The sequence below is a fragment of the Tachypleus tridentatus genome, chromosome 4, assembly GCF_004210375.1.
Source record: "Tachypleus tridentatus isolate NWPU-2018 chromosome 4, ASM421037v1, whole genome shotgun sequence".
NCBI lineage: Eukaryota > Metazoa > Arthropoda > Merostomata > Xiphosura > Limulidae > Tachypleus > Tachypleus tridentatus.
The window spans coordinates 71,637,787-71,652,696 of NC_134828.1; the positions used below are offsets into that span (position 1 = coordinate 71,637,787).

The 14,910-nt window shown below is 33.2% G+C and overlaps 1 protein-coding gene across 4 annotated transcripts in view; it reads left to right on the forward strand.

The window, feature by feature from the left end:
* The first annotated feature begins 3,703 nt into the window (after positions 1-3,703).
* The window catches only part of LOC143249408 (neuronal acetylcholine receptor subunit alpha-7-like), an 88,943-nt gene continuing 77,736 nt past the window's right edge, over positions 3,704-14,910 (forward strand). For 3 of the 4 annotated variants that reach the window (XM_076499206.1, XM_076499208.1, XM_076499204.1), the window contains exon 1: positions 3,704-4,090. In XM_076499206.1, the coding sequence (XP_076355321.1) occupies positions 4,015-4,090 (76 nt within the window). In that variant the 5' untranslated portion in view covers positions 3,704-4,014. The remainder of the gene's footprint in view (positions 4,091-14,910) is intronic. The other variant, XM_076499205.1, reaches the window with a different exon arrangement.

Sequence of the window (14,910 nt, forward strand, 5' to 3'; positions counted from 1 at the left end):
ACAAAATGGCTAAGGTATTCAAAATAGTTTTGCACTTTCTTATGGTCTTCTACCCTTATTGCAAATTTATATTACTATCAGTTTACATTGATACGTGTCGATTATTAAAATAATGTTTATCACACGTCACAGTTTGGGTTGAATTCCGCGCAAATTACCTACGCCAGTCGTCCCTAATTTAACAATGTAATACGAGAGGGAAAGCAGCTAGTTATCACCACTCACTGCCAACTGTTGGACTACTCTTTTACCAACAAATAGTGGGACTGACCATCACATAATAATGCCCCCAAGGTTAAGAGGGCGATCATGGTTGGTGTGACAAGGACTCAAACCCTGGGATCTTAACCATTTGGCCATGCCTAGCTGTGTAAATAATCAGAATTTATCATACCTTATAGTATGGATTAGAAAATAAACTGGACATCTCTGAATAAACAGAATTTATCACATGTTACAGAGTGGAGTGAAAGATAAATTGGATATTCTGAATAATCACCTTTATTTTTCAATTCAACGCACACCCAGTTTAGGTTATACATTACAGCTCAATGTGTTCATCTTTATCTAACAACTGTATTTATGTAGGTTGTGTAACGCAAGTCAACTCGAATTGTACAATATGACAAAATTCAAATTTTTTTTTAGAAAATGTACGCAGACAATCCGCTTAAAAGACAAACATGGTAAAAGACGAAGCTTATAGCACGTAGCGACACCTGGTTATTTACAGTTTGTAGAATTCTCGTCGAGAAAAACAAACCGTTGATAAACTGACCAATGCCTTTATTTGGCAATAAATGGTAAGAAATGAAGGAAAGCGAATAAAAATAAAGTATATTAAAGTCAGCCACACAACAACTAAAATTCCCTAACTATTTCGACTTCAACTGCTTTTTTTTTTTTCTCGACGATATGAATGGTAGCGAAGTGTGTAAATAGGAGCAATGTTCAGGTCTGAGCGATCAGAACAATCTTTAAGCTTCTCGCGTAATTTGGACGATTATAAATCACCCGCCCAAAACAGAAGATTAAAGCGACATCAATTACCTTGTCTAATAAATCACTTTTTGTATTTTTTTTTTTTTTATTTGGGGCAAAACTATTAAAATCCAATTAAACATATCTCGTTCCAGCATTGACTTCACAAAAGTTGTATGACCCTGTAATATTTTAGATGGTTGAAATTAATCCAATAAATTATTTAAATATCTCAAATTACATTTACGTTGGAAGCAATATTATCTTGTTTAACACCTTAACACTGTACACTTCTTTAAATTGTATATGTACTTTAGGTGTTTATTAGTGAGAGCAAATTATTCATGTGGTATTTATTGCACAGTTAGGACATGTATTTATGAAATATTTCTTGTTTACACTATTGAAGGGGCCCGGCGTGGCTAGGTGATTAAGGCACTGGATTCGTAATCCGAGGGTAGCAGGTTCCAATCCCCGTCTCACCAAACATACTCGCCCCCTCAGCCATGGAGGTGTTATAATGTGACAGTCAATGCCACTATTCATTGGTAAAAGAGTAGCCCATGAGTTGGCGTGGATAGTGATGTCTAGAGACGTTTGAAGAAGTACACTTTATTTTGACGACAAGTATAACAGCGCCATGCACGTGAAATCCATCATAATGCTGATAAATCGACGGACAGCGTTATGTCATGACGAAATATATTTTTTGTTAACTCTTGTGTACACTTTAATATTAATAACATATATATTTTTTTAATTTAAGAGAGTAAACCAACACAATAACATTTTCACCGATCTTAAAACAACGTCACAGGATTTGGTGTCATGCGCAATAATTTTGTCTTCAGTGCAGTACATTTTAGACTTTTGAGTCTTTGTATCCTACTGTTTGACATGCGATGACTAACGTAACAAGTGTTTTTTATCACGATATTTGAAAGGCATAAACTTGATGCTAAAATCTAAATTTAAGTCTTAGTTAATTTCCTCTACAATCATATTTGAAAGTATTTGAGGTAAATCATATTTTTTTGAGAAATAGAGGTTTACTATAAATATAAATGAAAACTTATAAGAAAATGTGTTTCAGCAGTATACATAAATGTTACAATGCGTATCCGGGTAATTTTAAAATTACACTACCCCCTCTCCCTCTTCTGGTTTAGGTTTAGTTTTCGTTTTTCCATATCAACAATTAACAAGTTCTTGGATTAGAGATATTGTGCTCCTACAACTTGTACACTCTGTACTTAAGTTTCAAGACGAGATATGATATTATCACGGTATCTTACTTTGACTTAATTAATGATTCATCACAATATCTAATCTTGACCTGACTTCACTCTTAGAGGTTCGTCACAATATCTAATCTTGCCCTGACGTAACTCCCAGCAGTTCATCACAATATCTGAGATTGATTTGACTTAAGACATATTACTCCATTACAATACTTCATCCTTACTCGTGTTATATCATTATAGTAATCATTACAATTATAGTTATATAGTAATTATAGTTATATAGTAATTATAGTTATATAGTAATTATAGTTATATCATTATAAGTAATATCATTATATAATAATATATACTATTGTCTTTGATTAAGGCATATCATTTCATCGCATTTCCTATTCACGTTCTGGATTGACTTGCATCATATCATCACATCATTTAACCATCACTTTCGTTGCGTTAACTAACTTTGACTTAAATTGATTTATACCATTTCATAACAGTTTATCCTTGATCTCGGCTAATTCGTATTACTTTTTCACACTATATACATAAAACCTTGACCCAGGGCTAAGCTATGTAATTTCATCACACTGTGCAATTCTGACCTGCAATTAAGTTTTCATTACGTGTAACAAGCTTTGGCACATTTTTGGTTTATATAATCTCATCATCATTATATAACTCTGAACTATGTTAACTTATTTTATTTTCTCACTTTTCCTTACACTGATCTTGGTTAATTAATATCTTTTTATCACGCTATCTAACTATGATTTTCAATAAGCTTGATTCTCATGTTACATTGAATGACCTTGACCCAATCTAATTTATATAATTTCTCTTTATTAGTTATCAGGTTTTTTTTTCGTTTTTACCGTCTAAAATTTTGAAATATAGTATGCGAAGAAATGTAGGTCGATAAAAACAAGACAGCAGTAAAGTTACGACGCAGCCAAAACTTGAAAAGGAAGTTAATTACAACGCGGAAGGATGCGCAATATTCACCTTTGAGATGAATCTTGAAACGTTGACCAAATTTTCTCTTTTTCCAGAGAATTAAAAAAATAGCATGCACTTATGGAAATTTCAAGCTAACGCATGGTGTTAGTTTTAAAATATTTACTTACATCTGTCTACATGTATCAAATTAGTAACTGTATAAGATATGAGATATTCCGATTATCATATTTATTAAATTCTGGAATGACATTCCTGTTTCAATCCAGTTTTCACTGTTTGCCTTTCAGTTATAGGTTCGAGAACTAATCGACATCTTGTAAACCTGAAGTTTAATATTTCTCTGACTGCTAATGTAAATCGAGTTGATCCCTTCACTCACCTGACTTAGGAACTTGGTAACTTGATGGTATATTCTTCGTCGTTCGATAGCGGAGCATTTTTCTAGGAACGCTAACATCTTCCCACCGTAACGTACATATCCAAGCATGCGCAATGAACAGCTTACCTTTAGCGTGCAGACATCACGAGTATTTTATGCTAAAGATGTAAAGTTTCACGGGTGAAGAAGGAAAACCTCGATCGCTAGCATGCGAGTTAGGACTTCGAGGAAAGTCCAGACGTGTTATCCAGACTGTCCATCGAAAGGTCTTCCACAACTACAGCACAAGAGACCTGTGTCCATCACTAATGTAACAGTTTGTATTTGGAGTGGTGTGTTGACTATTGATTGTGCCAATGTCGTCTTTTCAACAGGCTACAGTTCTCTCTCTCTCTCAGAGCGGAGCTCTCACAATTAGAATGAATATCTTTTAAGGTTAATTTGACACATCGGATGCTCCTGAAGATGACGATGTGGGTGGATTCATCGATCGTTCTTCTTTTACTGATTCTCTTCTGTCACCCCCAAGGTAAAAACTGAACACATACATATGTATATATATCTGTTGACACATTTTTATTTTGAAGCAGCTCTCTAGCCTTCCTTTACGTTTTCTATATTGTACGTCACTTTATAAAGTCCGCAAAAAAACGAAATATTGCAGTAATTGACTAAATACAGAAATAAATATAATATGATCCAGTAATGTTTTACAACCATACACACTTGAATCTAAATAAATGTGTGTTTACTAAAATATGCGAGGGGTATAACATATAGTTAAGCGGCTCAGTTGATTATACGTTATGAACAGACTTCATTTAAAGTCATTATTTAGTTAAGTCGGGCGTGGCTTAGTGGTTAACGTGCTAGACTGTGGATAAAAAAAGTCACGGTTGGGTTCGTGATGCAGCTGAACATGTTATGGACATAGTATAAAAGTGACAGTTATTTTCATTTTTCAATGCAATGAGCTGGACAAAGCCTTTGTGACGGCGGGTGTTGTTAAACGGTTTTCCTTCGTATGGCCAGCTATTTAAAATTTAAAATGGCTATACATGAACTTTAATGGTCTTTAATCTAGCCGTTTACCCAATAAAGTATTATTTAGGCTAAAATCATAATATCATTTCTTTTCTATCAACTGTCACTTTTATGACTTATTTTAAATCAAACTGAGAATCAAACCCTTATAATAAAACTGCAGAAGTGAAATGAATAACATTCTCATTTCATTCTCTTTGTATTAACCATCTGCTTTAAGAAAACTGTATGTATGTCTATTTTTTCTTGTATCAAAGTCACATCGGGCTATCTGCTGTGTTCACCGAGAGAAATCGAGTCCCTGATTTTAGCGTTGTTAATCCGTAATTTGGGACAAAAACGATTTGTAATCAAAACTAAGACCCGAATTTATTCAAAGTATATACTTATAAGGACTTAAGATCTTAAGATTGCGTCATGTTTTAATTAGTCTTTGAGTAAATGAAAGTAGAAACAAATAACTTCTTGATTTCACAAATTGTATGGTTAATAAACACATTACACGTAGAATATATCAACACAGTGTAGCCTAATGAGTGTTCAAAGTGTAATTCCAACACCAGTGTACTATAAATCATTATTTAACTTAAGCCAGTGTTAGTCCACTTGTAACTAGCGAACCGCTGTACCGATTGTCACCAAAACTGATATATACCATTTGGGCTCCCTAGGTAATGGCAAAGAAGAGACGGCGCTCCGGTATGGTTTTCCAATGTCATTTCGGAGCGTTACAAAATGCAAGTTTTAAATTTTGAAAACGAACTGAAAAGTGAGATATTTTACTATTGTTGGTTTCTACCACAAGTAGAAATTTTCTGTAACGTCAAATTTTTAAGTTCTAAACTTCAAATATTAAGGTTTCAAACTATTTGTTACTTCACTTTCATATTCTTTTTGCCATTTTTTACATTAATTGATTGGCGTATTTTAGTGACGAGTTACGAACCTCAAATTTTGGCACTGTAAGCCCGTACTCGTAAAAGTACTTCTGACTGTTTTGTTACATCTTTGCCAGTTGTAGCTAGTAAAATTAACCTTACGTCTGATCGGCTGTTTGATTATAGCAAGTAAAATATAAGTAAGTTCTAGATAATCATATTACTAGTTTTCTATCCTTTTAGACCCACAATGCTCAAACTGTAAGGCACACTCCACAAGGAGCGCGGATAATCGGTAGGGGTGCACAACTTTGACTATAAAAAATATGCAAATTAGATCTGAAAGTAAAGACTTAACAATTATGTTTTAAAAATTATCTTACAAATATTACTACTATTAAGTATTGTAATAACAACAATGAACAAGGGAATATGACATGTACCGTATATACAGGCAGGCGCAACAAAACGTATTTTTAGAAATGGAGCGCTGTGAAAAAAAATGGTGCACTACTGTTGCATATAAACAGGAAAAGAATGTAGTTTTAACTCTGGTGTAGACTATTTGGGTCTACACTAAGGCCGTTAAGTAACTGAAAATTGTGTTAAAAATCAGCATAAAAGTCAAGGATATTTGCACATTTTTTTTCTCATCTATCAGAAGCTCAAATTACAAGGAATGCATTTTATTAACTATGTAAGTCGTAAGTGTAATCACAGAGAGATGAACACGTTACATCAAAACGATTTTGAATACGTTCATAAGGCATGAAACAACCGTAGCTGATATACAGTCGCGGTGAAATATATTTAGTCGGTAGTATGGTTCATCAGAAATTGGCTGCTTTTTATAAAAATATACAACACTCCTTTCTGACGATGCAAAATATTTATACCCTCAGGTCATAAAGATGTGTTGAGCTCGAAGATTTACAATTTTCAAGAGGGGGAAAGGTTTATAACTTGTACTTAATAGCGTTGATAAACAAAATAATGTGGATCAACTTGGGGTACTAAGGTCATTCAGAAGGAAACTCACAATAAATCATACCTCAGCTGTGGTAAGTAAAGTGCAACGTGATCAAGAACGATTTAAGCATGATCAAAAGCCACACAATACACGTTTACTCAAGTTGCTACTATGAAATATTTGTTTAAACGTTCCATATTTTAAGCAGCTGGACAATGAAATGGGTATTTATACTATTCCATACAGAGATGCACCATTCTAATTGTTGGACTCAACGCCTATGGATTCCATTGTGACTGGACTGTTGAAATGGGTATTAGGAAACGGTTGTCTTGGCACACTACATGGATAACAGAAAGCCCTCGAGAATTAATGACATGCTTTTGACATGACAGCCACACGACAGAGTTTATTTTGTCATGAAAACTATATTTCCTGGCTGTTTGTAAAATTTCACTATTGTCAAATAGCGCATCTTCATATTTTATTGACAATGTAGGGTTTCTTTTTTCTAGTTCATCACATTTTAATTTTGTAAGTCCAGAAGTCCTCTTATATTTCGGTTGATTGAAAAAATAAATAAACTTTAAAACACCATTTCACATCCTTTTCTTGACGCTAACACCACCTGGATACTAGTTTCTGTTCTAGAGAACATTCAGCAAAATACGCTTTGATTTATCTTCATCTTTTCTTACAATGGAAAATACATAAAAATGTGTGTTACTTTTTAACGCATTTTTCAAGAGCAACACATCCATCACTTGTTTTTTTTCTATGGTACTATTTCCGTGTTTGAGTAGAATTACCAACTGATACAAAACGCGTGCAAAACAATACATTTCCGCTGATGAAAGGCTCATTTTCATTTTTAACAACATACTTGAATAAGTGAAGGGTGAACGTTGCGATGAACTGAGGTGTTCTTCATGAACCACCAAAGTCCTCCAGATAAGATGTTTGTAAGAAGAAGCCTTCATCAATCGTTCTCCACCTGTTGTCTACTTTTTTAACCAACAAGTCTTTTGTCTTTGGCAGCTGTCCTGGAGTTTTTGTTTCAACAAAAATGCTAAATAATGCTCTTGAATACTATTTGAACAATTAAAATATAAATGGTATAAAGCTGTGAGCTATATTTTTTTTTTTAAAGGATGTCAAAAACATTAATCCCATTATTTCGAATTCAAGTGAAACACTTTCATTATATTTATAACGTAAAAGACAAAAACACACAATACAATAGTCTTGGCAATGGAAAAGACATACCCAGATTTGGAAAATATTAGGAAGCAGTTTGGAGGTAATATGATTTTGTTTACCACATGAACTTCGTTATATTAAATGTAAATTACACGAAGATGCTTGATCTAGTAGAAATGTGATATCATAAGTAAGACTGAGTGCGGTTGGAACGACAAGACTGGTCCGCTAATAACGGGAGATTCGTCAAGATATTTTACTGCAAAATAATGCTGTGTTCGTTGACCACTGAAATCGTGACAGCTAGAGACAGACTGATCACAAATGTACAATCACAATTAACAACATCTATTTAAAAAGAAACACACTTAAAATATATACTTAACTGGCGACAAAGAACAATTGCTTTTATCAGAGAGTTAATACTAGCTCGGTGATCTCAAGTTTTAAATTGTATCTCTGAAGACTTTATTCTAAACCGAACTTTCTGAGGTCTTGTCTCAGACTGACTAAACTAAGGTCTTCTTCCAAACTGACCAATTCTTATGTTGGGTTTAACATTAGAATTATATAGAGCAAATAGCACTTACACATATGATTAGTCTTTCCTCAATGAAATAAAAGAAAGGCTATCACCTCCAGAGATCACCTGAAAGACTAGTGGAAAAGATAAAGATACTTCTCTAACTTAAGGAGTTATCCTGTAACTATCTTTCCCAAGAGAAGACTTAAAGTGCAACTGTAGGTGAATGACCTATAACTCTGGGTAGCTGAAATGAAAGGAGTTTAACCGTATTTTTTTTACAAACGTGGTGTGAAAACAAACAAACAAAGAATTTATGAAACATATCTAACACAGAGAGGCAGAAAACATGTTTATGTAAGAAAGGACTTTTTTTACGAAGTGTTTCAATTTCTAGCTTTGTTTTCCTGTTACTTGTGTTTCGGTGTAAATTTCAATATGCGCTAATCTGTGCCATCTCATTACTGATATAGTGTATTTTCTACGCTAAATGATTTCTTTTCTTTATAAATTACATATTTTGGTCACTATTACTGTTTGGTTTTTAAATTATTATTAGTGGTCATATTCTTCTCTCTCTGTGAGATGACATGGCTTCTTTTCTCTAGAATTTTACAGTTCAAGTCATGCACAGTAGATTTTTCTGGCTTAATAAAGTTCCAGTTTTCAGTCATCTTTTGAGAAAATAATGCTGTAGATATATACTCTCTATTGTAATTATGTTTTATTTTTATACAAATAACGTCTTTCTTTAGATTATTGGTTACGTGATTAAATTTTTGATGCTAAAAGCAAAGCTGCAGAATGGACTATCTGTACTGTGGGCACACGCAGGGTTTGTTTCTTCCAGAACTTCTTGCCATGTTGTTCAAGAGTTATCTGCGAATATCTGTTTTTAATTCTGAGCTCACAGACTAGAGGTAAGGTAACTACGCAATAGCACCTACCGCCAACCCATATCTGATAAAAATGTGAGATTTGACCATCATTCCGACGGTGCATTTAAGGCTCCAAAATATGGAGCGCATTTTTTTGTTGTTGTAGCAATGGGCCGCAAACCTTAAATCTTTGTATTCAAAGCGCGTGTATGATTAGAGCCAGATCACCACAAGGATCGAACTTCAAATTTTAATGTCGTAAACTTTCAAGCTTATCGCCGAACCTCTAGGTGTCTACTTAATCCAGTCATTTACTCACTATTCATTGGTAAATGTTTATTTACCATTTTTAGAGATCACAAGGAAGGCACATCTTGTACAAACAGATTTTTCTACTCTGGTTTCTAAGATAGTATCTCATAAACAGATTTATTCTATACTCGTGTCTAAGACAGTATTCTAATATTTAGTTTCAGCTAATTTTTATCATATTCTTTTTAGATTTTACAATGGTTTTTATATCATTAGTCACCTAAATATTAACTTTAAAATTTTCACTGACGTTATGTGATATATATACACCATAAATAATTATTATTTATAAGTTCAAACATGTTTATATTTATAATTTTGATCTTTTAAAAAATATTTGTTTGCTTAAAAGATACCTTATAGTTTAAACAGTCATGTCAGATATCCCTTTGAATCAAGCATATAACTGTCTCTAATTTTGAACTGCATGAAAAGTAGAGGGAAGACAACTCGTTGGTGGTCATTCTGCAAGAAGTCAGTAGTTTTAACTGAATGATGAGTTAGACTGCCTCTCTTACAACGCACCAAGAGCTGAGAGTGGAAGCTTGTTTGGTAACACCATTCCTGTAATAGAAGTTGTATACGATAATGATGATTAGAATGTATTTTTTAGTAAATAAAATAATGTTCTGTATCTATCTTAGAACGATTGTTATGGGTATTAACACTGTTATTAATAAGGAGAGAAGAACGTTTCGACCTTCCTAGGTCATCTTCAGGTTAAAACGACCTAGGTTTTTCTTAACAGCCGTTCTGAGATACATTTTTATTTCAAGTGGGTTTTTCATCAACAAAAGTGATGTTCTGCGTAATAAATCCAATCACTATTTCTATTCGAATTGTACTATGTATGCATGTGTAGCTGTGAATCAGTTTTTTCATAATCAGTCAAGAAGTTAGAAATAAATAGTATGTTGAAATATCAGTAAGGATATTTTCAATTATAATTGTTGGAAATAGGTTAAAGATCAGTGTTTCGTAGTAGCAGAGACAAAGTGTTTCATAAAATATGATAACCTAGCGTGTTTAAAATTTTTATTTCGAAACAAAACCATATTCCAAACAAAGCTTATATTTGAGTTTTGATATAAATGGGCCATAATAAATTATATTTGTCATAAGACAATAATATTAAGTTCATTGAAAATTTTGAACATTACGTCATTTATTGGCCCGGCATGACCAGGTCGTTAAGGCATTCATCTCGTAATCTGAGGGTCGCGGGTTCGAATCCTCATCACACCAAACATGCTCGCCCTTTCAGTCATGAGGGCGTTATAACGTAACGGTCAATTCACGCTATTCGTTGGTAAAAGAGTAGTCCAAGAGTTGGTGGTGGGTGGTGATGACTAGCTGCCTTCCCTTTAGTCTTACACTGCTAAATTAGGGGACGGCTAGTGCAGATAGCCCTCGAGTAGTTTTGCGCGAAATTCAAACCAAATCAAACATCCTTAATTCAGTCCATATTTGTTGTTGTTGTTAAGAGAAGAATAATATACACAAGTACTTAAATCACATTATGTCCATCAAATCTGTAGCCGACGACGCGTTTAACTTAGTGGCAGAATTCACCAGGCCGGCTGAGAAACAATATACGCATTAGTAGTTGAACTATTATTTATATTAGAAAGTTGTTGCAACAACACTTGTTACTCTGTAAACACTTTTACTAAGTTGGTGAATCATGATTATAATTAACTCTTCTTGTCATAAAATATTAGTATTAAGCCTATTATATTGAACAATACATTTTCTGTCAAGTCTCTTTGTTTTTCAAGAAGAAAAGTGTATATACACACATATATACACATATGTATGTAATGGCAACAGTATAAAATATTTTAAAACTTTTTATTTAAAAAAATATTTACAGAATTTCATTTTTCATTTACTTCTCTGAGCAATATATATTTGATTTCTGGTATCGCCCTTTCTCACTATATACACACATAAAAAGTTGAGGGTAACAAGGGAACTATTGGTCCATCTAGACCGTCCCACCCAGTCAACTAAACTTTAAAATGAAGACAAAACACTGAAAGTCAGACCATATTCTTTACTTACGTCGTTGATATAAATGAAAAAAGAGTGAAGGTTCTAACACGGATCCCTGAGATACTCTACTTATGATATAATCCTATTTGAATGAATTCCTTTCAATAAAATCATCACATTTTGTCCATCCAGTGAGTTAATCCATTTCTTACATTGACAGAAACAATTTTATTTTATCAAGCTTTTATGTAGGAAATTGTCAAATGGTTTATAAAAATTCAGTTTCACCAAACCCACACACATACATAAACAGCGACCTCTTTAACGGATGTCAATATATTAGCAAGACAAGTCTTTCTCCTTATGAAACTATGCTGGCTATTCAACAACATATTAAACTTGTTAACTGACTTTGGAAAGCATTTGTTATCACATTTCTAAAGCTATTCCCACCTCTGGTATAAAACTAATAGGCCTAAAGTTACTGAAACAGTTTCCATCGTCTTTCTTCGAAACAGGAGAACCATTAGCCAATTTTCAATTATCTTTCGTTTGCTCATTTTTGAACGGCTTACATAAATTGTAGTAATTAAAAGTATCTCAAGCACATTATGGTGTATATAATAAAACATTTATTAATTCACAAAAGTTGTCTTGATGAGCTATTACAGACTAAGACGTGTCGTCAGCAATGAGTATAAAAGACATAAAATATGGTTTAAATGTTTTTATACAGTTTTCTTCTAGAAAAAATACAAGATAACAAATAAATAATGTAATGGTAAAGAGTGGAATAAGCCTGATACTACTATATGATGACTAATATGATGACTATTGAAAAGACATTTCTTCAGTAAACGGATCTTCCTTACTAACAGTCATCGTGACAAAACTATAATCTTTCTCTTGTAATGTTGTTTGATAGATAAATAATATTACCTGCTGAAGTGGACACAAACATAGCTACAGATACGTACTTATAAGGATCGGTTGATGTGTAGAAAACAAATAGGTACTTTTGTGGATCGGTGGATGTGTAGGTGATAGATAGATAGTTATAATGATAGATTGATGTGTAGGTGATATATAGTTATAAGATGATATGAAGAAGATAGATGGTTATAAAAGTCAATTGAGATTTATCTGGTAGATAGGTAGATAATCCTGTGAATCCGTTTTGTGTGGGTAATGGACTGTAACGGATTTACTATTATTTACTTTAATATCTATGTTTGTTTCAGTGTAATATATATATATTTAGAAATGCATGTAACTTATAGTGTTAAATATATGCTGTCAAATTCCTGCCTATTCTCTGAATTTGTAGAAGATTCTCGAGTGTAAAAATCAACAATGTACTACGCGTGTAAGTAAAATATTGTTGCCTAGGGAACTTTCGAGAACCTCGTTTAAAGTTTATAAATCGACGCGCCAAGAAACAGAATATACTATTTGTTTGCAACATTTCGTATAATATAAGCCTTGAAAGCTATAAATGTAGTAAACACATATTAATTGAGAAACTGTAGACATTTGACAAGGAACATTTACAGATTTCGAACATTATAAACCATTTCACTTCAGTGAATTCACTTTGGACTTTAGTATTTCTACGAGAACATTGGATATCTTTGTTGGAGAAACGTCAGCTGATAAACGGCGTGAGGCCAGCCAAGAATAGAGAATTAGCTAATTTATCAACTTGGAATTAAACTGCTCATCGTGAACAGTTGATAAAATATTCAGGTCTAGAGCAGGTAGAAAACTTAACATTGTTTGTAAATTTGTAAAACTTTTGTGTATAAATAATTTTTTGTAATAACTTTTAGTAATAACAATTATTTTAAATTTTATTGTTATTAGTATATTAAGATATATTGGTTTTAAGAAAGAAAATTGTGCGTATCAGTGTTGTCGGGCCCCCGCTGATACAGCGGTAAGTCTACGGATTTACAATGCTAAAATCAGGGGTCAATTCCTCTCGGTTGGCTCAGCAGATAGCTCGATGTGGCTTTGCTATAAGAGAAACACACACAAGCACACAATCTATTGGCAAATATTATAAATTTGCTACATATCGATATTCAATTAACTTCTAGATTAAAATTTCAGGCTATTTGAAACACGTAAGACTTAACTTAATAAAACAGAGCTTCGTTCGAGATAAACTATAATATTTTTTTTATTGACCAGGAATTGTAGGTGATAGATATATGTGAGTTGAAGGCTGGACTGAGTGAATAAATTGTAAATAATCTAGTAAATAAAATAATTTAGAGTTTTATTAATTTATTGGTGAGGGGTTGAGTGGATGAGTTTGATATATATTAAAGATGTAAAGTGCCATAAATATGTGGTGATGTAATGCAAACGTATTTACAGCCCTCGCCAATAAAAATCTACAGAAAACTTTCCTCGTGCAGAGAGATAAATCAATATACATCGATAACCCAACGAAATACTTTCACATCATTCTGATATCGTAGTGTCAGCCACCACTAAAACTTCCCAACTGAATTTTAAGTTACAAAAATCACTAAACCACATTTTGATTAAACTAGACAAACTATATCCATTTCAAAATAAATTTCACAGTCAATAAAATCCTCATATAATATTCATGATCAAAAAGTGAGATTACGAATTTGACATTTTAACCGTTTTTTATGAAATCAAGCATGCAGAAAGCGCGCTTGATTTATAATTGTATATATTTGCAACAGTTTATACAGAGAAATAATAATTTTAAAGTAAAAGTGCAAACAGGTGAAAACCACAGTTTCAACATACATTAAGTAAAACTTTTTTCATTGAACTATTTTTTCAAATACTGTGTAAAAAGCATTTTAATACAACACCTATTTCTACCTGTTATGAAAAAGTAGTTGATTAAGTAATAAAAACATAACGTCTTCTAAGAGTGTAAAACATGGGTATTTTGATAATTCACACTATATAAGAATGATAAGTCCACGTTCCGTGGTGCTTTTCTAATAACTTCAATTTTTGATCGTTCTTAGCTTGATGTCCATGATTACGCACTGGTTTGTTTTGAATTTCTCGCAAAGTTACACAAGGGCTATCTGCGCTAGCCATCCCTAATTTAGCAGTGTAAGACTAGAGGGAAGGCAGCTAGTCATTAACACCCACTGCTAACTCTTGGGCTACTCTTTTACCAACGAATAGTGGGATTGACCCTCACGTTATAACGCTCCTACGGCTGAAAGTGCGAACCTGTTTGGTGTGACGGGGACTCGAAATCGCGACCCTCGGATTACGAGTCGAGTGCTTTAACCACCTGGCCATGCCGGGCCTGATTACACACTACTGCACAACACTGCAATTTATACTGTAATAAGTTTCTCTAAGGGACAGCGAGAGCAAGCTTAGATAACACAATTTGATAAACTTTTCCTAAATATTTCGCTTCATGTGTAAGTTTATGCAAATATGCAATTACAGTTTATATGACCATCTTTTTTCATAAAAAACATTGATTTTCAAATATTGGTAATAGCTTCCGAGTCTTCTCCAACTTCAAATCTTTCT